Raw genomic sequence first — 27,779 nt, 5'->3', positions numbered from 1 at the left:
GTCACTGCACTTGACATGGCCTAGCAGTCACATTAAGTAAAAAAAAAAAAAATGAAATATATATATATATATATATATATATATATATATATATATATATATATATATATATATATATGCCCATCAAAGAAACCCTCTAGCACAAAAATAACTTCTTTACACCCGAAGCATTTGTTACTCTAAAAGAATAGCACATCAAGTTGCAGTATTCCTCTTTTCCTGACTTCATTATATATATATATATATATATATATATATATATATATATATATATAGAGTCTGACATTATGCTTAAAAGAGATAATGCAACTTCAGTACATTTTTGTTGATAAATCTTTTTTTCCTTCTTAGCTGTAAACAGGCTCCTTTCAGCCACACAGGTAAACGTTACAAGGCTCTTACTTGGATCAGTATTCTGTTTTGGGGTTCTGAATTTGGAAATGTTATCAAATAGCATTTTACAAGAGAGAAATAACCTGGTTCATTTATTATTATTATTTTTTTTTCTCGATAATTATAATTCATGCACTGGGATGCCTTTTTTGGCAAACCCAAAATATAGCTAAAAGTTATCATTTCTGTCTTTGTGAAGGAGGTTTTTTTAGTCCTTGTAAAAAGAGTTAAGACCTGTTTAAAAACTCATCCACAGTGCATCACGGTGTTGTAATAGTTTGCTTGCGTAGAGAAATACAATGCTATGGACTTCTTTTTCTCCAAAAGGAACAACTCTACAACTGAAGAAGACAGGAAGCAGAAACATTTATCTACTGGACAAAGTTTTAAGTTATTCACGAATAATGACAATAAAATCTTTTTATAACGATACCTCTGTGGTAAAAACTACATTGAAAAATAATATTTTTTGGCAGTCCAAGTCTCAAAAATATAAAAAGGACATTACATTTTGAATAGAGAATTTAACAATTTATACGTTTCTTGAGATGTGGCAAGATGTGTTTGTTGGCAGGATATTCAGTCAGGATCACTAAATTAACCACTGGTAAATTCTTAGGTATATTACACTGATCACTTAACAGCTTAGGATCCATTTAGAGAAAATGATTATATAAGTTTTTTTCCCCTTTGTACACAGTACAAAAAAGATACCCAGCTGTGGAGGAAATAACTAGTAATCAGTATAAAATATGCAAAAAACTAGGACTTTTTAACAGCTGGATGAATAATTGGCAGCTCTATTTGGTACAGTAAATCAGCAAGGCTTATTTGTTAGGTAAGCACTGTATTTATAACCCATATGTATTTCTATTCAATATCAGCCTCATGCACTTTGTCACTGAGGGCTAGATTCTCAAAGCTCCAAATCGTCATTAGCGCAATTCTTTCAGACAAAAAAAAATGCACATAATAAAGTTACTAAACCAGAAGCAAACAACTCTGTAGGCTTGAGAGAACCCCAGCCCTAAATTCTAAGGCTCTTACTTTAATAGAGATAATCCTGTTGGTTTAGGATTGAGGCACATCATTGACAAAAGGGCATGAAGACTTATTACCTGTTGAGGAGAAAAGCAGACTCCAACATCCACTATTAATACTATGGCCTGAATTAAATACAAAAACATAGCACCTCTACAGATATAGCAGTGCTAAAGGCCCATTAAATAAAATGTCTATACAGACACTGGCACAGACACAATAGCGCTGCTATGATCTCAATTTAATACAGACCCATACTGTACATACCAGGAAACAAATGCCTCAGGTGGAATTATTTCTAATATTTCTGTATTTGAGCCATCAATTTGCCAAGCAGAGTAAGACTTATACTTGAAATTCGACTAGAAAGACTTCCATCCATCAAAACACGCCTCGAAGAAGGTGTGGTATTACACTCAGCGCTGGCTTCTGCATGTGCCAAGAGCCTATTTTGATGGAGACTGAACAACACATTTTACAATAAAAGCCTACCCCCTCAGGATCATCCAAGTAGGACAATGTCTTATTGCAGTCTTCATCACTATTTTCCTTAAAAACACATTTGGCAACAGGGAAATCAGTAGTAGTAGTAGTTGTAGTCGTCCTCATAGTAGCGGGGTAGGAGAGAAAGAATGTCACATGATGATGACCCTGTATCTTCCAGTTAATCTGTAGATCAGCAATTCTGACATGGTGTGTTAAAAAGGGATATAAAATGAACTCCAAAGGTTCTGGATTCTCCTCAGTGGTTGTGCAGCGGGTACAAAGGGACACTATGACTCCGAAGATGAGCGTGAGGTGCTCTGAACCACTGACTTGTATAAAGTGGAGTTCAGAAACCTAGGATATGAGTCTCTGTGCATTAGCGTGTAGATCTGAAGCTGTGCATCGTCAAAAGTGTGAGATGTTGGGTCCTGCATTTTCCTATTTATAACTTCGCGAACTCTGGAATCCAAGCTTACCTGGAGACAAAGAGAAATACAAATGAAAAAGGGAAATATGAAGGAATAAGAGACCTGCAGACCAGGTTTGCTAATCTGTTGCTCCAGTGGTTAACATTAAAAGAAGGACATTTGGAGAAACAATACAAACACCATGCTCCACACTTTACAAGCCCTCCAGTGCTTGTGAGCATATTTTTTTAACCCCTTAAGGTGCACAAGGAATTGAGCAGTTTCTTCTTAAAATACATTTGAGAGTGACTCGAGCATCATGAGGAAACTGAACATTTCAATGACCAGATCCAACCAATTGTTAACCCTATTGTGTGCACCTCATTGCAAAAACAAGAAAGTTAGCATCATTATTTGTGGGACACATATGCCCCTTGTACGTTAAAAGGTTCACTGTTATTTTCAGAAAAAAATGGTTTATGTTTGAAAAAAACACTTCCTGTTTTTTTTTCAATGTTTTAGATCTGTCCATGCTTTTGTGGAATTAAAAAAACACACCTCAAAAGCCAGGGAAAAAAAAATCTGCTTCTTGATGAGTGATCGGTGTAATGTTTTAAACAGACCCCACACAGAAATGATATTTTCAACTAAATCAGACCATGCTTTGTAGGACACTGCGGCTTTAAACATAATTCTAGGAGATGCAAAGAAGATTAAGTAAGAAATATTAAACACTTAATCAGCAAAACAAACAAGGAATTGAGGGAACTGAAAGTAATGCTCTTTCTGAAACACTGTTCCTTGTATTTTCGATTAGCCTTGGAGACAGAGCTACTTTTGTCTTAATCTACTTCCCTCCAAACTGCTTTATTGTTTATGTGATGGGTCTCTCTAGAACTGGCTGGTCGAGTCACTCAGACTTAAAGGGTCGTTAATATCATCGACATGCTCCTAATGTTTCTATCCTTGTCTGTCCAATATCCTGTGCGCTGTGTGATTTTCTGTTTCTGCAGTCTTTTCAGATGCCATTTTGCTGGATCAGTTAGAGATTCAATACTTGGAAAATGTCAGCTATATAAAGTATTCATTTAATTCCCAATCTTTGAAAACACAACATGTAGTTACAGAATGTAGACACTTTGGGGCTACTACTCCAGTCTTTAATTAAGAGGTTAACCACCCTTTGGTTTTACAAAACTAGAACCAGACAACAAAGCACTCTCAAGCTGTTTGTTTCTCATTTTGTAACATTAAGATGAGTTAATTAAGGAATGGAAGAAATGCTTTGAAAAGATAGCCCTTTGTTCCAAATAAAGTTTCCACACCATTAATGCCCCCTGTGTAAAATCCTTGTGTTTTTTTTTTTATTTCCCAAGAGCAGCTGTAGTCAGGTATATAGGAGCTCCAACTAGCTGCTCCTATTCCCCTTTCAAATCTTTACTTCTATTGATCTCAGTCACTAGCTGCTACACTGCTTCACAGTCTTTATGTACTATGGAATGGCCACACTGTGGGGTGGATTCAATCTAAAAATGAAGCACCCATGTTATTTCCATATTCTATGGAGACATTCTAATGAAACTAGTAATCTTAAGAATGTTAGCACACATTTTTAATGCATAAATGCAATGGCGTTTTATGGCGTGGGGTGCCCTCCAACAGTGCTGTATTTTTTGATTGACTCCACACCCCCTCTATATCTAAAAGTCAGTATTAAATATGGTATTACCTCCTTGGGTGACAATATAGAAATATAGTCCTCATAGATCATCCTTGCTTTCTCTTCAGTGACTGATTTGTTAACTTCTTTTTTAAGGTCTTCACAAGCCAACCAAAATAGCATGTTCTCCTCACTGTACTCAGTTCGTAAGAATTCCCTGAAGACATTCCTTCCTGCCGGGTTTTTCATCAGCTTGTCGAAGGACTGTGCCCAAAGACGCATTTCCTCCGCCGTTGGTTTGGTGCTAAACAAGGAGAGTTAATACAACTGTTGAAAAATCCATAGTGCTGATAATCCTAGCACTAATGTACCCTTGGATGATCCAAGTATAGCTTTAGTCTCTAGAGTGCTGGTAAGTCTGAACTTGACCAACCTCAAAAATCTGTGGTAACAGAACTGTGTAAATTTCACCCATTGACCTCTGAAGCTACAGAAAACGCAAACACTCTTTTTGAGTACCGATATGTTTTGTCCTTCATATGAAACAAATTGCAACTTACATACCAAAAACAGTGTGCTCTTAAAAAGATGAACAAGAAGAATGTGTGGGCTCACCAAGCTTCACAGTTTGGGATGGTCTCCAGTTTGGTCTCCTGGGGCTTCCTTCGTGGCCGGTTCTCATCTTCATTCCTAACAGTAAGACTGAAAGGTAGTAAACGACATTAAGAAATAACAGCACACTTACTAATCCTGCCCGGCTGGGTTGTGTCTTCAATTAAGCCTATAATCAAGACAAACGTGCATTCTGTAGTAGGGAAGGATTAACAATATATACAGTACTACCTGTATGATCTGTATTATAGCCAGCTCTATCCAGAACAGATTGTATTTCTTCAATACCAGTAAATGAGGGAGATTCCTTCAATAAACTGCTTAGGCAGTAACACATGTTCAGTCCCTGTTGGCGACTGGTTAAAGTAGGTGACCAGTTAATTCAGACATTCCATTTGAACCCACAAGTTTGTGTCTATTATTTAAACATTTACACTGTATAACAAGGTTACCTGGTGTATGTTCCAATAATATTGTATTGATTTGATCGTGTGCCCATTGTTTTTTTTTAAAAGGATAAGCAGATTTAAACACACTTTTGACTGTAAAAGAAGAGTAGGATTTCCTTTCAAGAAGAGACGGAAAGGGCACACCTAACACTCTTTGTACAGTTCCGTTCCTGCTTCTTTAAAGTGGGTATGTTGCAGCAGGATCGAGTTCTGCTTTGATATGTGTGCTAACTGCTTTTCTTCTCAGAATCTTTACTCACTTCATTTTCAATCACAAACCACAGAATGAACAATGGTTCCTGTTTGCAACACACAGCTTTTTCTCTGGGCTTGGTTGATATAAAAATTCTTCCTTTGCAAAAGGGCATGGTAGTCAGCTCAGCTACTTTCTTAACACTGGCAACACTACCCCTACAGTAAAACTGGAAAGGAGGGCTACAGTGGAAAATTATTGACCCAAGGGAAGTCTATTGTTACCGACAGAGGGCTATAATGCCCAAAGCCGTAGGTTGAGGGCTTTGCACCTTGGAGGTAACAACAGTCTTCCAGAGGGGCATTTAATTTACCACTATGAGCTGAGTCTGCACTACGTATTTACTATATGAGTCAGTCAAAATAATAAGAGAGGCAAGGTTGGATAGTAAATATGACTTTATATATAAATATTTGCAAGCTTTCATTATGTGTTTTTCGCGTATGATAAAAAAGTAAATATTTTAACAAACAATATCTTAGTGCTGTACATATAATGAATGAATATACTACTACCAGTGCAACAGGCCGGCAACATTTCTGGAGCAAAATAGGTTTTATGAGTGTGATTCGCCAAGTATTTTGGTCGCAAATATTTATTGCCTTACAGTATTTTATTTAAATATAGCTGATACAGCATATTTAAATAACTAAATAGCATAAATAAATACAAATAAATAATGCCTGTTTTATCTTGTTGCTTAGGAGTGGAGGTGAAGGGCGTCCCTTTGAAAAGGGGCAGGACTGACTGTGTTGTGAACCAATCATATGACAGACTGAGACTATTGACCGATGGTATAAGGATGTGAGGGCAATAGTTAAATCTATTTTTGCTCCTATGATGAGATTTTAACCTTTCACAGGCCAGAATTTCCCAGCAGTGATATATGTATATATATATATATATATATATATATATATATATATATATATATATATATATATATATATATATATAGTAGATGCCGCTTATTAACAACCTCTCGGTTCCCAGCAAAAAGTTGTTATTAGCGCACTGAAATACACGTCTTGGTTCATGAAAAACACCAAATATCAGAACAAACAACTGTTTACTAATACTACACAGATGTGTAAAACAAAAAAGTATACCCAGTACTGTATTGTGCACATAGTACTACAACAACGTACTATCAATATCCTTAAAAACAGTAAACAAACTTGAATACAGGCCTTACATTTAATACAGAAGCATAATTTTAAAATACGTTTTTTTTTATGATTCACCACCTCTCACCACCGTCTGTAAATCACTCTCAATTTTGCGTGCAGCTTCGTAGCCAATTTCAAAATGCGTGCTACAACAGATTTGGAGATGCCAAACTTTTCTGCTATCCGTACCTGTTTAGCACCGGGTTCACGTAGTGCTTTGAGAATCCGAACTTTATCGGCTATAGAAAGGTCTATCCGTTTTGAAGTCATGATGACAGACGACAATCAGACTCAATATCATGTACAGCTGCGTTATGAAAACTGTGATACATAAATAGACGCTGCCATGCGTGCGCGCAATGTAGCCGTAGCCATAGAAATTGTAAAACAAAGTTGTCATTAAGCAACAGACAGTTGCTAATATCCAAAATCCATTAACATTACAGTCTATGGGGTGGGATTGGTTCCCATTAAAATGTTGTTAATAATCGAAAGTTGTCTTTATCAGGGTTGCTAATAACCAGCATCTACTGTATATATGCATGCAGCAATAACACTATCTTCAGTGGGCCAGCGGTCTGTCTGGCTGTATGATGACATTCTAAAGCTCTGTTCACAGAGCAGCCACAGAAACCAGTCTATGACCATTTCATGAACATGAAACTCTATTTAATTAATCAGAGTTCAAATCACCCATGAGTTATAGCTGCATGAATAAAGAAAACATCCCCGGATATTCTTCGTTTTGTTTCATGTGACAAAGCGAAAGGTTATTTTGTTATTGCTGCATACCTTATTAATTTAATCTGGCAGTAGAAACTCTGAAAAGAAAACATTTTGTAATTTCCCAAGAGTTTTGGCAACATTATAGATGACTTCAGAGACAGTAGGCTCTTTTTTCTTCAAGCTAGTAGGAACGGCAAAGGCTGCCAAATGGATTACTGCCAATATCATGCCAAAGACTTCAGGGGACATCCAGATTTCTGAAGCATGCACAAGATGTCTCAAGCCGGCTTGATCTCTCAAAGCTCGCTGGTGAAGTTTGAAGTTTCTGGCTGAGTTGAGGTTTTAAAAAGAGTAAAATGGATACAAGACTAAAATAAATAAATACATTCCTTTTTTATTGCTTGTTGACATAAACCTTGTTTTATCAAGGGTGTCCTGAAGCAACTAAAAATAGACTTAATTTTGGTGCTGTTTATTTATTTTATTTTTAAAAGTACCTTTGACACACAACTTGGGGCTGGAGGTAAGGGGTTTATCTGCAGAAGCTCCTTCCCTAAACCTCAGCTGACCAGACTTCTGTCACACAGTGCAGTAGAGTAGAGTACATGGGGTAAAGTATCATCAGACAGAGCTGTTTGCCCTCTCTACTGTGATCGTAGCTGCATACAAAATGGAATTCCACTAGAACCACGTTATTTAACAGAGAGGGAAGCACACTGTAATTGTGAATTGTGAACTGAATCAAGTGTAAATAACCCTCAGCTAAAGCATGTGCATATTTCAATAACAGCTACTGCTACTGTATGTAACAAAGCCATGACACGAAGCACAGCATCTACAACACACCAATTAATGTATTCAGATTATGATCTAATTCTGCACCAAGGGGAAAGAAACACAAATGACCTAAGTAGAAAAACATTGTAATACTTCTAAAAACGTCCTCAACTGAACGTCTCATTTGTTTAGCTCTGGTTCAGTTACTTTTGTGGGTGTGTTTTTTTCTTGTTTGGCTGCTGTTTTGGAGCAGGGAGCTTTGACGCTCAAGCCGTGTGTCAATGGGGTGTGTCAGTGGGCTTTATCTTCAAACACACCCTCGCACAGGGGTGCATCCCATACCTGCTACTAGCTTTTTAACATTTTGTTTCAATACTGCCAAATACTGTATGAAATATGCAAATTAAGGCAAGCAGGACCACATGAATATATATATATATATATATATATATATATATATATATATATATATATATATATATTATATATATATATATATATATATATATATATATATATATATATATATATATATATATATATATATAAAGCCAGTTAACAAATAGCCTCAATTTTGTTTCCATGTCAAATTCACATGCATTGCAAGCTGCTTCACAGGTGTATATTTACCTGCTACACATGCACCGCAGTTCAGAGTAAATACATTGTCTGACATACCATGAACAGCTGCAGCAGCAGCACCAGCAGAAGCAGCAGGTGTTGGGTCGCTGGTTGCCAGCCTGTTGTGCCCTGCTTGGGGAGGTCTCATTCCGCGACATCGGAGGCTGTCTCTCTGCCGGTATAGGGCCTGTATACTGCAGAACACGAAGGAGAAGCATTAGCTATTACCGGAGCACTTCATCATAAGCTTGACACGGATACAGCATTTTTGTGGCGTATTCCATTAATTTTCCATCTTCGAATAACTCTTCAGCAAATCATGACTACTTCACAAACACTCAAATATGTGTCACTTTCATGTTCACATTACTGGGAAATCTCATTATTAATGAAATATGTTACTAGGGTTACTTGCCAGGGTTTTATTTTTTGCATTTGGACAGGCAACCTATTTTCTATGGGCTTTCTTCAACATTATTTTTTTTTTGTTTGTTTTAATAAATGACAGGGTTACTTCAATTGATTCAAATGGTTATGGATCTAAATACTGCCAATGTTTAAATACTACTAATAAGAGAAACACAAAGGAAACTCCCAAACACTGTCAGAGATGTTACTTTTCACAACTGTCTTTTAATCGCTCAAACAACATCAGTATTTAGATTAACTTTTCATCTTCACCTTCTCGAATACGTTTCCCCTGCTTTTCTCACGCTTTTAATACTTTTTTTTTTTACAATGGTATAGCTATCTGTTTGTGGTTTGCCTTTCACTCTGCTTCTACCCTTTTACATTTTGCAGTGCTCTACCACAGTGAACACCGAGGAGCGTAAAAGTCACTGATGTCAATATTTAATGTCTGGGATGAACCCAATGCTTAAAGTTACCAGACGTCCTGGGGAAACTGGGATTGTCTCAGTTTCCAGCCTTATGTTATTTGTTCAATCGTCCCGGTTTTGCTATTTTGTATTCACATTTTTTATAAGCACAAAACTGTAGCAGTGTGCTCGGCAAGTTGACAGCACATTTATTTATTATACAAAAATAACATAAAGAATCTTATTGATAACGTGTTTAATAATTCTGATTATGTGTGGAATAATTTATATTCTGCTCAACCTCCTGGATCATGGCCAAGATAGCCTTTTAAGTTAGTCCCTATTGTGTTTTGATTAACACAGCCAATTTTGTAACTGATTTAATATTAAATTAAATGTTAAAAAAAATAATAATAATAATTATATATATATAAAAAGAAGAAAGTTTGTGTGTCTGTCTGTTCCTTTATGCATTTGGACCCCGCAGGAGCCAGTGCAACCAAACTTTGCATGGCCTCCTCTTTCATCCAGGGGAAGGTCGAGGGCTATGTTTGGATCCTCAGCAGCTCAGTTATGAACTAGGAGCATACTCTACCCTCTTTTTCACACCAATTCAAATCAGTCGAGATGTAACCAAGTGAGATGTAACAGTACTGCAACAGGAGGTGCTAAAAGCAAGGCGTCACACAGGGAATTCCTTCCTTGTAACACAATGCTATGCTACGCTACATGTCTCCTGTCCCACACGGTATTCTCAAAGACTCTTAGACCAGCTGTCTTTAGCAGAATTACAGCATTTGAGTTATATATAAAAAAAACATGAATACATGCCCCAAAATAAATGCCTATACAGCGAGTACAAAACCTAAAATCCAAAAACAATATAATAATTGTCATACAATCTTTATTGAGATATAAATGCAATACCACCCCACTCCCCTTCCACACACACACACACACACACACACACACACACACACACACACACACACACACACACACTGTGTATTCAAATTACAGACTGATTTTCCAAGAAATGGACCTCTGGAAATTCCTGAGGTGGAAGGTATTAATGCTTAAATATGCACCCTAGCAAAGCCTGTGCTTTTGTTTTGTCAGGCATCGCTAGCAGAATACAGTGAGCCCACGTTAAGAAACAGAAAACTAGTCACCGAGCTTACCTTTCCCAGTCTACAGCAACCCAACCAAGAATATCAAGGAGAACATGAACTAGTGGTTCTCCAAACTCTGATTTTAAAGCAGTCTGCACTTTCTTCCTGCATCAGATCAGGAGGGGTGGAAATTCTTACTGAATTTAGCGACACTGAGGATTAACAGTGTTACCAACATAATCCAATTACCCATGCCGCTGTAAGGTACTGTTGTGCACTTGAAAAGGGACATTGGGAGTTTTAGATAGTAAAAAAAAGGCTGGCAAGGATGAAAAACTACAGCTAAAAAGAAACAGATGCCTTTGAGATAACCTTGAGGTGCAGATACTATTTCCTGTTAAGCTAATGCTTCTCACTGCTCTGTGTTGCTACAAGTAAACCTGCAGTTTCTGCACACACCTAGTATCTAAATAATGTTCTATTTTTTGTTATTCAACCAATTTATATTTTTATATCAGACATATGCAATGGCCGAATACTATTAAAAAAAAAATATGATATTAAAAATAACCTCCAAACATTTGGACATAGCTAACCACGCAACAACAATGGCCTCATCTGCCAAGCCTCTGCATATACCTTCTGCACCAAATTCTGCACTGATTGAAGACTGCATGCATTAGTTGGTTTGAAAGGTGCCAGTCACTGTTTAGTATCAGAAACAGGAGGTACTGGAAATAGATGACGCACATAAACATGTAAAAAAAAAAAAAAAGGTTTTCACAGTACATGGAAATGAAACTTACTAGAGCACACACCCTTATATTGGATAAGGTTCTGGTAAGATAATATTGCGATGATTAAGAGAAGATTTTGGTTACAAATTCACATGGTAAGCTTTTGGAGTTCCACTGAAATATTATATCTCTGGCTCTAAAGGTGTGATATAAACTGACACTGTAAAATATGAACTCTTATAGGTGTGACTCACCCAAGCTGATGATAACGGTCTATATCATAAAGAAAACATGATGCAATATTGATACTCAGTCCCTAAAGATGTGCATTTTCTATGCCAGCCCAAGTCAATGTTATTGATACTTATTAATAGATATTATTTTCCAGTAGCCACAGGAGTGTACGGCACTATTGCAGACACATCCACTTGCTGCCTTTAAACTGAGTGGCTGCACTCTAAAAACAATATTCATGGTTTACATTACATGCTGCAGCAGTAACAGCGTGCACAAAGACATACTTTTCCAAACTCAACAGATGGTCCAACAACCCATAAGCACATCATGTAATCCTATACCAAATCAATGCCGCTATCTGCTGCCTTGCAATGCAGACCTGTTTAAGTGGTAACTACAGTATATAATACCTGTACTGTATACATTAAGTATATTTGTTTTTCTTAAACTGTAAAAGAACACTGGCTATCACATTACAGTATCTATTTTACAGTCAGATTTTTGGCCAAATTAAGTTTTTAGGTGCTTCTGCTAAATACAGTACTATATTGAGTTGGAGTTCTAAACCCACAGCTATAGCAGTCTTGTTGCCTTTTGTCTGTAAGTTTGATCGAATAGCGTCATGAAATAGGTATATAGGTTGTAATCTGATTGAATCTACTAGAGGAACAGGAATGTTTTTGCTGCTTTTCTCAAAACCTACATTTCTTTCTTTAGGCCACCAAATTTTTACTTGAGATATTTTACTGTTATCATAATTTTACTATTACTGCTACCAGCTGTAATCAATAGACAGTACAACATTTTAAGAAATTGTGAGAAATATTTTTTTTTTTATTAGCCCCACGGCTCTTATGAGATCTCTTTCATGTCAGTACAGTATATATAATTAGATAACTGAGCATGTATACATGAGAGTACAATGTTAACTGATAACATGTTTAAGTTTCAGTTTTTTTTAGCAATACCACTAAAGCATACAGTATGTTTAAAAACATCTGAAACGTGTTACAGCAATGTATTTTGAAAGACAGCAAAATCAGTAACTAACTTCAATAATTCACAGTACACATGAAAGCCTTTAAGAATCAGTAAAATACTAATTAATGCTCCTCTATTGTCCAACGTATCTGAGATGCACAGATGCATGAACAGCACTGAATGTATGTCATAAAAGAGGAAGTCTGCTGTGTTGCTGTGGCTAGCACAACCAGATTGCACAAGCTATGCTGCTGCACAGCTCACAGATTTCACCAATTAACCGTTTGGTAATTATCAGCCAGATGCCTTCACTTAAAACTTGCGTGAAATATTAATCTTCATGTGTGCACATAAACCACAGAACGTCTTGGGGCCGTCTTTTAAAACTTGCCATTGCTGCTTCGTAGATGGCTTTTTATTCATCTTCTACAGCTGTTTTTCTTCAGCTGTTACCTCATCTACAGTGTTCCTGTTCGGACACGCTTAATTGTAAGGACCACTTTTTTTTGGTTTATTAACTGTTAACAAACGTTGTTCATGTTGAGCTACATTAAGATCTTTATTGATGTAACAGGCAGTGTTGTGTGGTTATTATTTATTATTATTTTTATTTTCTTAGCAGACGCCCTTATCCAGGGCGACTTACAATTACAAGATATCACATTATTTTTACATACAATTACATTCTTTTTTTACACATTATTTTTACGTACAATTACCCATTTATACAGTTGGGTTTTTACTGGAGCAATCTAGGTAAAGTACCTTGCTCAAGAGTACAGCAGCAGTGTCCCCCACCTGGGATTGAACCCACAACCCTCCGGTCAAGAGTCCAGAGCCCTAACCACTACTCCACACTGCTGCCCTTACGCAATAAAGCTCTAAAACCACTACTACAGACGAGCCCAGCTCTTCTGCATTGTGGTTAAGATGCCCGCTAATAAAAACCTGATTTAATTTGCTAAACATTACTACAGTAACAATTTGAACCGATTTCAAATATATGATCGACTGGGAATTATACAGCTCTGATGTCTGCAGTTTTAGCTGGACTATTATATGAACTAACAATAGAACAATAAATAATGAATATTCCCATGTTTATTAGCTGGTTGTCAACAGTTGGTAGGCATTCCAGTTCAGGTTTTTAGTTTCCAACCTGCTCGTAAATATTTTGTGTGTGTTGCTTTCTAGTCTGTTCTGAGATTTGACTCGGAAGGCACATTTTTCAATGTGCAGTATATCAGGCAACCAAACAATACAACAATATCTACATACATGAATTTTAAGGCTGGTTAGAAAACAAACACTGGACATGAGTATATTGGAGCCCAGTCCGACCAGTTCTGAAAACCATTACATTGTTGATCAATTAAAGATTTCCAGGAGACCACTAAAAAAAATCTGGTTTTGGGAGCCAAACGTTTCACATGTTTCAGAGAGATGAGCGTTATTTTAATTACTATTAAAATAGTAAGGCACCATATAATCCAGTTAGCTGCTTAAAGAAGAGCCTGTAGCCTGTACTTGACTGTTCATGTATGTTATACAAATATATGTTTTAAGTGATTTTAAAAAGCATGACCTCTCAAAGCTAAATTCTGTTCATGCAAAGTTATTTTTAGGCATGTGCAAACTGGCAGATGTATTACGATCTATTTTTTAACACAGGGTTATTCATAATTTAAGTGGAAAGATTACAGCAGGACAAGAAACAAATACTGTATTGAAAACAGAATTCAGACACCCCCGTTCGAGCAATAAGGTCTGGTCTGCCGAGTTTGGCAATGCAATTGAAAAGAACAGTGATTTTATAACCAGGGTGCTGAACATTTTAATAAGCCAGAGGAATCACCACATGCTGTTTCTGACGTAAGTTTGAACCCTGTGCTACACTAACATGATTTCAAATTTAAAACTAAAGATGTTTCACAACAGCACAACGAATGCGTACGACGGGAAATTAACTAGGATAGGGTGGTGCTGTTTTTAATAACCCTTTTTCTAATTTAGCACCAGGATTTTCATGGTTGTGTTTTAGCTAACTCGTTTAAAAGAACCAGGAAAACATTTCTTTCAGATACAGTTCCCTTTTTCATGTCTCAATTTCTGCCAAAATCAGAAAAAATCAGAGGTAACAATGCCAAACATTATGCCAAACATTATTTAAAACCTAAAAGTTTCCATTTCCGTCCTTACTGCACTGTAATTAAAGTTTGTTTATTACAGGGCTGTGACACGTAAGGCCCGTGGGCCACAAGCAAACCCTCCAAGGATTAATCTGTGGCCCTTATATATAAACTCAGTCTACACTGATTCCTAACTACATACAGTGATGCACGGAAGACAGTTTAATTTCTGTTGTTTAAAAAAAAAAAAAAAAAAAAAGTGGCAATTGTTGTCTGTAACATAAATGTTTAATGTACTCCTTTTGAAAAATATGAGTTAATTAAAAGCTCAACTAAACTCTTTGGAAATACGCCCCTTATTTTATCATAGTTTAAAATTCTGTTTGATGTTTGGATGGTTGACTTAATGCTAGATAGTATGCTAAAAAAAACACTTTTCATCTCTTTACCCAGACCAGATGGCGGGAAAGTAAATCTATACCTGACAGTTAATTGAGGCCTAAGCAATGGAAGGCCTGGCGGTAACAGCCTGGTTTTAGGAAGCAGGAGCTCACATTACCAAATAACCATCAAAACTTTCAGGCCTAACCGAATTTGGTAACATCAGAGCAGACGAGGGATTTGTATTGGTTTATGAGGTTTATTAACTCTAACCACACACCTAGTCCTGGATTAGTAGAAGGCACACACCGGTAAAACAGTTTTAACCATTAATAAAACACAGATCGACTCTGCACGCTAGCAGCAGTGTTTTTACTAGGCGAGTCTGGGGACCCCTGAAACTAAAATGTTTTATCTTTACCCAGGAGTTTTTAATCACATTGCCTAGGACACAAACAAGCTGAATTTACATAATATTGAACCCACTAGCGTTTAGCTATCTGTGTTTGCCAGCAGCATGCAGGCATTCTGTAATATAAAAAGAAAAGGAATTATAAAATAAGACCATTGAAGAAGTGTCTGCCGTGGGAACACTGGTGGAATTAAAAGCAGACGACTCCACAGTCATAGAAGCTAAAAGACGTTCAAATATAATATATGACATACAAGACAGTAGCATTAGGTGCCATGATCAGGACGGAAAAGAAAACACAAAATCACTTCAAAAAATGAATCCTAAATTTATCACAGCCAGATAACTAGCAGCTATTTGCCATGGTTATGTACTCCCGGAAATTCTTCCAGCTCCACACCGGCTCTGCACATTCTCAGCAACAGTCTACACGATGACATCATCATGCTTGAGGTGAGCAGCAAAGCTGGAGACACTCCCGCTGTATCCTGTCATGCTCAGCACAGCTCTGGTGTAAATATGCAATGAAGTCTCTCCGGTAGCTGGCTGGGTTGAGCAATATAAAGTAGAGACTGCTCCGCTAATTGAATCTGGCTGTGTTGGCACAGCAGGAACCTGGGAACATCCTCTGTCACTATGTCTATTTTGTGTGCAGGAAAATAGACATAGTATAGCCTCCGCCCCACCATCTTCCCTTAAAGGGGTAATAGTTCATCAATATCTCTCACTGGTATAACACTTTTCCCCTATTGTTTGGCTATCATCACTCACAAGTAAGTGTGTGTGCTGGGGTGCAGGATTACTCATTTTGAACAGAATTAGTCATTTTGAAATTCAAAAAATTGCAACGCCCCAGGTTAAGGATTTCCGTTTGTCCTGACAATGAAACACAGGCATGTGATGTAATTTCCTGTTTACAAAGTCTGAGCTTGGTACTGCTAAAAGATATGACTGACACTTGCTACACTATACTGTACATGTGAAAAATAAAAATCCCCAGCCTTAACGTGAGGAATTCTATCAAATCCACAATAGAACATCTACTATCAATTTCATCATAGCAGGGTTATTGCCAATCCAATTAGTAAACCATAAAGAGCTCACTCTGTTAATGAACATCAGGTTTATCCAGGCTAATTGTATTTTTCCCATTTATATCACATGGTTTTCATTCAGGAAGAGCCCTGTGTTGTCCTGCTGAAATACAGATGGATAGAAAGACAGATGGCTTTTTTAACCCACTTAACCTTTAACCATTTTTGACACTGTTGCCTGTCCAGTGCCAGGGAACATCAATACCATGCTATCAAACTGCACAGCATCCTGCATCGACTGCTACAGATTATGGATGGTATGCATTAGTCACACTGGTTGCTATTAGTGTGTGTAGTACTGAAAACAGATGATCCAGAAGTTTTGGTTTTAAAGCTAAGACATTGTTGTAACATAACCCCACTGGGGCTGTAGATTTGTTTTTTAGGGTTTGTTTTTAAGGCTCTGCCTCATTCCCAAACCCACATCTTGAAACACAGGGACAGCAAAACCAAAAAAAGGAAAAGAGAAAAAACGACTCTCCCACCCCTCTGTTGTGGAATCTGAAACATGTTAGGTTGACCAAACAAGGAGTTTTGGTGAGCTGGGAATAGTCATGTTTTTAAAAAAGTTAAGTTTGAGCTGCAATGAGGCCTATATATAGAGTCAAAACCAAATACTAATCTTGATGACGAAAATATAATTGAGGAGAAAAAATAAACAAACTCAAGCTATTAAATAAGACAACTGCTGTTGAGTCTGTTGAACTGAAGTTCCCTTACAGTTTAATTCACGGTAACCAAAAAAATAATAATTAAACTAGAAAGGGTGTTCGACTAACCTGGCCAATGTGCGCTTGCCAGTAATTATGCCCTGAGCTCTATTAATGGGAATGTCTTGTTATGATTTTGACTGTTTCATTATAATAGTCAAAAGATTTTAATGAAACAAACATTCAAACAAACTATAAAACAGTTACATTCAATGATGAATAGAAGCTCTCGCACATCATAACAAAGGCAAGAAACTAGAATAAATATACACAATTCCAAATATTTCTTTATTGATTTCTTTTTTTACTGAGACACTTTTGAAAGTTTTTTGTATCACTTTTCAAATCAGGGTTAACAACGCTAGACTCTGGTTAACAGATCTGACAAAATACCACGTTGTCTTGCCCTTTTAAGGAAATCCTGATATGTTAAAAATATATTAAAAACACTGCCTTGTTTTAGTACTGAAAAGGGATATGAAGCTTGAAAGAGTACAGACATGTCAAGTCTCTACAATTTTACCAATTCTCTTAAACTACTATATGTAGGTAGCAGACCGTTGTAAGCTTTGTAATGTTTGAATCAAAAAATGTTACCGTTGCAAAGCTTCAAACAAACCAGTCTGGATATTGACTTAGGGTTGTTGTTTGTTGACTGTTCAGTAAGATTACCCATTTGATAGAAACTTTACAGTGGACTTAACCTCAGAAATGTACTCTTGGAAAGGCTAACTCCCTTCAAAGCTTATGCTTTTGAAAACTACTTCAAGTGGAAGTTCTTTTGCTCAGTTAAGAGGTGGTTTAACTAACTTTCAATTTATCAAATGACCCTATAAGTATTTTCCAAATGTACCGTATTCAAGAAGAGTCACCCCTAGCACAGTACAGTAGATACCCAGCTTTAAAATCAGACCCCACAATGTAACCCTTGGTAACTGGTTGGGAACACAAGGGCAATGCATCACAGCATAGTGGTGGTCCAAACAGAACCCTCCTTGTGATGTACTTCATTGCCTTCAGACCCTGAGAGAAGTCCCTGCTGAGAGAGGAGGGCCTGCCCTGTAGGAGAAGGGGAAGCTCACATTAAAACACACCTTTTCCAACCAATCAGGGCTGTAGAAGGGTCCATGGAAGTAAAGCACTGTTGGAGAAGGGGCACCAACAAGGGCCTAAAAAAAGGTGCTTTCTGTGCATGGTAGCTAATAATATTGCATTTCAAAGAACACTATGTATTTTTTTTAATGCAAGCTTGTTATAGTTAGTTTAGTTTTTTTTCACTTAATTATATGAATTTCTTTTGTGTTTAAAAAAAAAAAAAAAAAATAAAGACAAAAGCATTTCATGGGCCAATTCACAAAGCAGAAGCAGAGAAATACACAGTCTCACAAATGGGATGTTCCACTGTTTCAGATACTGTGTAAGTCCAGTTCTTTGGTTCACACCACACATGGAGATGGAAACAATAAGCGGTGGTGATTTAACAGCTGAGAGATCTTGCAGATCCTTTAATGAATATGGCAGCTCAAAAAACATTGCTGTTTATTCTGCTGACTGATATACATTCGGTTTTGTTTTCTCTGGAGGCAGAAAGGGTTTGTACATAAAGCTACAGAACCACACCAGTGTGGAAATTCAGTAAGCGCAGCGGTTATCAGCATTCATTTCATTATGATATAGTGGTTCGGATTATAGGTCATTTCTGCCTACCGGAGTTGGGATTTGCAACAGTGTGCTATAATAAGTTGGGTAATCACTTTGTAAAATAAGTGTTTTATATATCAGGCAATTGGGAGGGAAAATGCTGTATCAAATACTTTGGCTGTAAGCATTCCAGTTCCAGTTTGTCTAAATAGGGTGGAAAAAAGAAAACCCAGAATGACCTTCAACAACATGCTTGACGTTATTTTTTTTTGTCAGTTTAGTAACATAAATGATTTAAACTTTTTCTCTGGGTGCACTCAAGCAGCCCTGGCTGTGGAGGAAGGGAAATGCTTTTCCTAGCCAGCCAGGAGCAGGAGTGAGCTGTGTTTGGGGGGGAATTCAGACAGCCTGGTCTGAGACCTCCCCCCTTCCAGCCCCCACCCCCCCAGGGAGCAGGGAAACCAATGGAGGGGAGGGAGGCAGGAGGAGGCTACAAACCAATCTGACAAAGAACGGAATTGACAAGGGCTATATATAGAGCTCTAACACGTGAAAATAATTGAAATTGAATTTAGTTAGCGATGCAGCAATACTGGGCAGAACTGGAGACTAGCATGAGCCGAGTATGTAAGGGGCAGGAAATGATAGAAAAGGCAATATATCTGCATGTGCCTGTGTGAACTGTATATATTTTATCAATGAGGACGTTAAAGGTATAATTTGTAAGTTGTCAGTATTAAATCAATGAACATTAACATTAATTAATCACATATTTTAGTTTTCAAGTTCCATAAAAACGAGTCTTGTTATCAATATTGAGATGTAACGGCACGAGCTGGTATTGTACAGAAGGTCACATTCATCTGATAATCAGCGACTTCGGGGCAATAATTATGTAATTAATAACTTTTATAAAGTACTGTGACAGGATAGCGTCACAACCCAGGCTGGCTCCCTGGCAGGAAATAGACCCAGAGACAGAAAGCTGCAGTTTTAAACGGTGGTACACACGTTTATTACACAAACACAGACACAAAAACAGGAACAAAATAAACTGGCACGAGGGCAAAAATACAATGTTCAAACAAAAGAATAAATTACTGGTAGGCTGGGCATTAGTCTTCACTACAGATACAAAAATCACAGCACCAACAAACACTCACCCTCACCCTCACCCTCACCCTTACCCCCCCACCAGATCATAACAGTGCTTTTAAAAACACACAATTAAATCAGAAACAGATGTGTTTATAAAGCATATCTGTATATTGTTATTTATCCCCTGTTTCCTGTACTTTTTGTTTTTTGTTTCAAAATGGAAAGTTTCAGGTACTTTCCTGTAACTAAAGAGACTAATTTAGCACACGCTAACAAACTTTTTGGGATTTATTAGTCCACTGTTTGTAGAACCATAAACGCAGCAAGGATCTTCAGTAAGGATCTCACTACAATCAAATTAGAAGGGGACAGAGAGAAGGGCTTTGACAACAAAGCAGTATTCATACAAAAAAAAAACACCAAAAAGCAGAGGGTAAGCTATTACAGCCTCACCACAATGACCTACAAGATAAAAGGGTATTTTTGCTTAAACAATCATTTCAAACAGTTGTTCCGCACAGTGTTAGTTTTGCTTGCTCTCGATCCACAAGTCTGCAGTAGACAAGATTTGTTTTCTAGAAACTGATATCAGCAGGTGCAATAACAATCTATTAAAATGAAATACCTATTACATCATTGGTTAAGAGTTCAAAAACAGGTCTAATTTAGCAAGCTAGTCTTGGATGTAATGTAAAGTCCTACTTCATCTTTTTAGAGAAGTCAAGCATGCTGTAACAGAGCACAAACTTATTGGAAGTCTGATATCAGGTCAGCTGAATACCGACAACTTTCCATGATTCCTTTAGTTGCAGCTGTGCTCGGTAAATATAGTTATTTTTGGGATGGCGTGTCATTGTGGAAAAGAATGTGAGGCTCCCCTGGGCTAAATCAGGGACGCCAGGCAAGAAAGGGATTTGGGATGGTAATGCTGGCACCATTAAACACACTGAGATGGGGGCACAGAGAGATATTTTAAAATGGGTTCACTTGACATAAAATGACCGATATATATGAATTCTGAAAATGCAACTTGCATCACTTGCAGGGTTAATACATGTGGTTTTAAAATGTTCCCTATAGTTTTGAATAACATATAACATGGAAGATTATAGACTGGTCTTGTAGAAATGAATCGAGGGTGCAGCTTAGGTAGTAAAACTGGGAAGTTAGCGCTGTTATTAAACGCAGAAAAGGAAAGAATACAACGGTTTGAGAAGCCAAAACACTTAATAAGGTCATTAAAAAGGGAGGGACGACTCTTAAAACCCTGTAAACTGTGAACTCTGAAACATACACACTTTTTCACATCTCTGGTAATGTACCGCTGTGTGTTGAGAAGGAATGTACTCAGCATTTCGTATTTAGTATACTTTTACTTATATGGAGTACACTTTCCAGGAGACCCAAAGTTTCATGGTCAGAATAAGATAAAGGAGTGCACTATGTAAGTCGCCCATGAGGAAGACAGAGAAAAGAAAAGCGAGCATGTGATTCTGTACTGCCCAAGGCATCACACGGTCAGGACAGAAATGCATACAAAAATAGCTGGAGTTTAGACCAGGCTGCCGCTGCACACACAGAAACACAGACACACACACACACACACACACGTTTGTGGGGACTTCTCATTGACTCTCACTGTATTTTAATGTACTATTTCTAACTCCAGTCAAACAAAACTCCACACAAGGTGAAAGTCAACAACAAACTATTTTTTTTTTTTTTTAAAGGCATATTTAGTTCTTCAAAATGTGTTTTACAAAGTGGGGACGTCCCCACAGCGTCATTTTTTCAGGAGTTACTATCTTTGTGGGAACATTTTCTCAAATTTTGTCTGCAATAATACCTGCCCACAGAAACACACACACACACACACACTGGAACAAGAGAAAGCAAGATAAACTCGCAATTGTGCAGTATGTCAAAAGTATTATTGCAAAGAATTCCACAGCAAAGTAAGCTGAAAAAACGCATTAACCCCTTAACCACAAAACACATGCCTGAGCAACAGCAGTAAGATGCCATTAACTTTAAGCCTTCCCCAACACAGTTTGCAGTTGATTAATTTTTTAAAAGATGGTCTGAAGTTTATTTTTTATTTGAATCCCTCATCCAGTAAATTTGGAATAGTGCATGTGTCTACAAAACACCTGGTCCTAGGTGTAATGCACACACAGGACAGCAATACTTGGTGCGCTACGGCCCTCAACAGCAGTCAACGATCATTCACAAGGCAAGTCTTGAATCTATACATGGATAACCGATCACCAGCAGGATGGGGAACTAACATTGCCCCAATAATCTAGGCACGGCCCCCATCTAAAAAACACACAGTGATAAAAACGCTGTGATAATACATGGATCTGCTCTAATAGTGTTTGACTGGTTAAACCATTGCTGCATAAACTGCACATGTTGCATAAATGACAGGCTTATCGAAGTTGTTACAAAACGTAACAGGCTAACAGAAAAGCAGTGAATAGAATCTGCAGTGGTCTGTATGACACAGGGAATGTTCATTTACATTGCTGCTTGCTTTGCATGTATAACCTCTGCTTTCCAACAAAGCAAACGATAAGATTGCATATTTGTATATGTGTGTGCGTGTGTGTATATAAGACAGCCCTGTTTCCATAAACACCATTTCCAGGTATTTTCAATTTGAATATTACAGCTTCCTCTGTGTACTTGTACATTCAAACCTAACAACAATGTTTTATTTCAGATTGGCATAAGGAGGTATTGACAAAAAAAAGAGGCGTAAAACAAATGACATACAATATAAGCTTTGGTCAGTGTTGAAGGGAGTTTGTCCATGGACTGATAGCTTGCAATTTTATTGGCCTCAAACAGTACAGCTATGGCCAAAAGGAACCTCTGCTAATTTTTTCTGTGTCGGGTATTAGTCCCAATGTAACTCCCTATGTCTTGGGTATAACTACTATTGAAACAAATTCAACTTTCCATAAAACCCCAGTTTCAAATAAACATGACCCCAGTCTTCAACTGAAACAGATTTGGACACTATTTTCAGGAGTGATCAACCAACCTTAAGAACAAACCTATCTATTTTCTGAAACACTCAAACTGAGTTACAACAACATAGGAGCCATCTGAAAGTACAGGGAGTTCCATTGCAAGACGTCTGACTTGTACTTGAAGGAGGACAATTAGGATTGACAGCTTTCAGTTTTGTTGTCTTTTGATGACACGCTAAGATTTCCTTCTGCCACCTAATTGAGGAACATTACATAAGGCTTTTGTCACCTCACGGGGTAATTACTGCAATTCTCTGTGTACCCGCCTCTCAGATGCATCCTTGAATGGGCTGCAGTTGATACAAAACACTGCTGCCAGAATACTCACTCGCATGAAACCATCCCACTGTATCACTCCAGTCCTTAGATCTTTAGGATTTAGCTTTCGCCCACGAGTTGTGAAGAACATTTGGTGTGCTAAGCACTCTGGGATACCTGCACACAAAGGCACAATTATTGCATGTGATATGGTAGGGTTGGCACACCCTTAACCCTAATAATAATAAAACTGTTATGCCTTCTGAGTAAAACCTCTAGAATTGAAATGAATGAGATTTTTCATTGAAAAATTCAGTCATGCTTATTTAACTAGGCTAGACCTAATGCTGTTTTATTAGCTTTTAAACCACTGCATAAGTTTTAACATTTCTGTGTAACATACATCAGTACAAACAAAGGGATTAGATTAGCGTGCTACAGTATTAGGTATGCAGGAGTAGTGGAGTTGAGTTTGTGTGAAAAAAGAAACTGTTCAGGAAGCAGACATGGAATATCCAGATAAATAAAGTACTGCGAGTTCCTAGAAGCAGGTCTATCACGTCGATTCCCAAATGTCAAAAAAAGGAAATGCAGCTCACAGTAGATGCCAGGAGTTTAAAACAGTGCTTAAAACAGTCAGTGTGCAAGTACTGGGAAAGAAAGGAATTATTAGGAGGAATGAACCTTTCATAACCCTAAAAGCAACGGGGGATGGTTCCCAGCAAAGTGAATGGAACTTGCTTTTGCAGGGTCAAAATAAACAATCTGCTCGCATTCAACCTGCAGACTACAGTAAGGGAGTGAAGTCAGTACCTCAACAAACCCCATATTTTTCAACCTGTTACATATAGAATACCAAACAACAAAAAACAGGCTCTGGGGATGGCTAATATCAGCAATAGAGCGTGCCTGGTAAGTTTTGAATTCAGACATGAACCTGATAATTGCTTTTTTTTTTAAACATAAATACGACCAAAAGAGTGAATTCAGTAAACCATATATATTTTCAAAAATAAACTTAACACATTTGTAAGATGCTTAGTCACAACAGTAAGAAGCTGCAGGTTAAAGCACTAAAAGGCGGGAGAGCTGTAATAAAAAAGAGGAAATGAACAAGAAACGAGGAAGAGAACAGCACTGAGCTTGATGGTGACTGTGGTGGTGCTCTTAAAATGGAGGATATCGTTTTCAAGATTAAATCACATCTGATAGCGATTATATAACGCTGTAGTCAAAAAAGACACTTAACTGCTCATCTTAACTATTTTATTAAATTAGCCAGTTATAAAACACACACGCGCACAAACAAATGGCACACTACGCCTTTTTTCCAAGTTCTATTTTAAAAGTTGTTTTTCCCTAGTGATTCATAATAATAATAATAATAATAATAATAATAATAATAATAATAATAATAATAATAATAATAATAATATGTATAGTGTTACACAGGGATGAACAATTTCAACCATGTCAGCCTACTGTACCTACAAAAGATGCCCTTTTGTTCACATGAATCCTCACATTTGGACTTATCTTGAACACTGTTTGCCCTATTGTGATGTAACATAGTAAGGGCACTCTTTATCACAAGGTATTGAGAGTATCAGCGTGAGGTGCTGGTACTTCTGTATGTCAGCGACATGACGACTGTCCTAATATTGAATTTCTACAATCACAAATGTCTATTGAACAAACTAATGCTGCTTATGTGTTAGTATATATGGACTTATAAGCTATACATTATATAAAGGATGTACACTGTGAAGCAAACAAAGCCTAGCAGTTTGATCCATTCCTGGTTTCAGTGTGAGTTTAATAAGACACATCTGAGCTTGTTAACTATATACTGTGGCTAATCAAGCACATCTTAAAACCTGGAGTGGGTGACACTGCTATGCAATAGGGGTCTTATTTCCATCCCTGAAATACTACAGTATAATGAAAGAAAAATCCTGTTAGCACACACTGTGCAATGAAATGGAAAAAAAAATGTTAAAAGCAACGCAAAACAGGCATGAATAGAGGAGTGGCTTATTTGAAAACAAAACAAAAAAGAAAACCTCTGTCAGGCCAATTCCAATTTATGTTAACCGCTACCCTCCAATGCACACAGACAAAACGGACATCCTAATTCACAGCTCGAACCAAACTAGAGATGCCAGCAGAGCAAAGCTTCCAGTAGATTGTGGGCAGTCCCAGAATTCAACCTGCATCCTGACTGGACAACAGGAGGGCACAGTTTTCTGATGAGTGCTGTAACTCTTGGCATGTGTCAGTGATTTTAGATTTGGACATCTACAATACTGATAAGAATATAACATGTATATGTTGTTAAATATACAATTTTAATGCTTAGGGGTTTTGTGTATTGCTCAGTTATAGCACAGAACAGGATGCTTACTTTCAATCTATAATAATACATATTTAACACCACTAACTGATTTATATCAATTGGCACCCCATATTCCAACCTACTGGTTATGTGTCATGCTCTTTCTTTCTTTGATACACACATTCATGAATACATAGCCTACAGTACTGCACTTTGCATATGCCCATATACAAATAGTACTGGTAAACAAATTAAATCACATTTGCATTTTTCTTTGCCAGAACTCAGATAATAATCATATATTTTTAAACACTGGAAACTTCCATTTTAAACAGTTTGAGCCATCCTTAATGTACTTGACATTTCCAAATGCCAGAACGAGACAGAAAAGAGGAAATGCACTAATTTAGAAATGTCTGTTTCCCCATAGCGTATATGTAATAACTGCAACGTACTGCACACTGTATAGCATACCGTTATTCCCCTCCCCTTTAAAGCTCGTGCCCCGGAGATTGGCACGAGCGAATTCGTACAAGCGCTGTGTCGACACGCGACACCGCGAGCCACGCACCCTCCTACCTGGAGCGCCCGCCGCCACGCGCACAAACAATTCATTCAACCGGGGGTCGCGCGCCGTTTCGCGAACGCGCCTTACTACACTCACAGCGAGCTACAGACAAGAAGATCCTTAAGCAGGAAAGACACGCCAGCCTCCGTAAAATACCGCGGTATTCTATAGTACTGCTAAAAATACTATAGTTATCCCATTTATTTTTAAAATACCTATTTTCGCAATACATTTTTATATGTCATACTAGAGATTATTTTGTCCATACTCTACAAATAGGTAATTAAAACACACCTACCTCTTCCTTACTTTAACCACATTCAAAAATTATTTACATTTGGTATTTGTTTTGCATTTGATTAGACTATATTTTTGTATTCCAGGGAAAAGGTGCGTGATATTATCCAGAGATACAGAGGGCATGTTATCATTGTTATATTATTATTATTATTATTATTATTATTATTATTATTATTATTATTATTATTATTAACAGTAATATTACTGTCATCTTTCAACTTTAGCAATATTCATATATTCTTAATGATGTGCACGTACAAAAAAAAAAGCTCTGGCTTCGTGGTTAAATGACAAATGCTGTCAGCCAAAATATGTTGTTTTAAAAAATGAACATTAAAATAAAAAGAACCGTCCCTGACTAACCACACGTCATTTTATTTATTTTTATTTTTATAATAAGCACAGCATTTACGATACGCGTTATGGAGACTTCACCTTACGTAAATAAATCATAGCATCGTTTATGGATTTACATTGCATACAAAAAAAAAACTTAACAGATATACCACACATCGTGTGAACGGCAATCACACAATTTGCCAGTAAAAATAAATGTCAGAATTAAACAAAAAATATATACTGTGCATACAGTACTAAAACGCATATACCGTACAACCACTTTTGCATTGCCAGTCAAAGATCTAATTCCAGGAAAGCCTTGTACAGTGCATGCATATGTATAATTGACCTGAACTACACATAAAAAGGGAGAGACTGTCACAATCAGAACCATGGGGAAACGGGTTCGTAAAGACAAGCAATTCAAAGCAATCACAGACCTTTCGAAATCTGGGAAAATCACAAATCCAACCGCGTTTTACCCAAATGCGATAGTTAATAACCAAATAATACTTACAATTTTTGCATTAAAATGATCTGGAGGGCTGTAGCCGTGTCGTTTTTTGAAGCACATCCGTTTCTTTATTTTTTTTTCTCTACTGTTTCAGAATCTACACCCTGAGACGGGAGGCTGTCAGATGCTGAACTGCGCAGGCGCGCCCTCCGACAGCTCGCTCAGTTTGGGGCTGCTGCCGAGGACTTCCTCAGTATTTGTCATTTCTATAGGAACTCCTCTCCGTGCGCACAGAACACCACAATTAGGGACCGAAAGTCGTTATAAGCTGGTACAGTTACTTTTAACTTTTTATTCTAAGTACCACCTAAAAGTAAGCAGGTATAGGCTTACATGTTTTATTTAGCAGTACTACATGTTAATGAAGGGGATGGGGTAAAACCACCTTCATAGCATTTTAATCCATTCCAGGTTTTATAGTGGGGTTTTCATTAGCCGCAGTTGACTATATTGCCTCAAGCTCAGAATTGTCGTATTTTAACA

The 27,779-nt window shown here is 37.3% G+C and overlaps 1 protein-coding gene across 2 annotated transcripts; it reads right to left on the bottom strand.

The window, feature by feature from the left end:
* Positions 1–410: 410 nt before the first annotated feature.
* On the bottom strand, positions 411–27,482 carry LOC117429300 (regulator of G-protein signaling 17-like). Of its 2 annotated transcripts, none has more exons than XM_059004230.1 (5): positions 27,300–27,482; positions 8,652–8,788; positions 4,603–4,689; positions 4,057–4,291; positions 411–2,396 (listed from the first exon to the last, which is right to left on the bottom strand). In XM_059004230.1, the coding sequence occupies exons 1-5, from the start codon at positions 27,354–27,356 to the stop codon at positions 2,208–2,210; spliced, it is 705 nt and encodes a 234-aa protein (XP_058860213.1). In that variant the 5' UTR covers positions 27,357–27,482; the 3' UTR covers positions 411–2,207. The 2 variants fall into 2 exon arrangements, with proteins under 2 accessions (XP_058860213.1, XP_058860214.1); XM_059004231.1 differs by having other exon boundaries at positions 4,603–4,677; positions 27,300–27,481.
* Between the last annotated feature and the right edge of the window lie 297 nt (positions 27,483–27,779).

The sequence above is a fragment of the Acipenser ruthenus genome, chromosome 29 (assembly GCF_902713425.1).
Source record: "Acipenser ruthenus chromosome 29, fAciRut3.2 maternal haplotype, whole genome shotgun sequence".
NCBI lineage: Eukaryota > Metazoa > Chordata > Actinopteri > Acipenseriformes > Acipenseridae > Acipenser > Acipenser ruthenus.
Note: the sequence above shows the minus strand (reverse complement) of the source record. Positions and strands in the feature narration are given on the sequence as shown.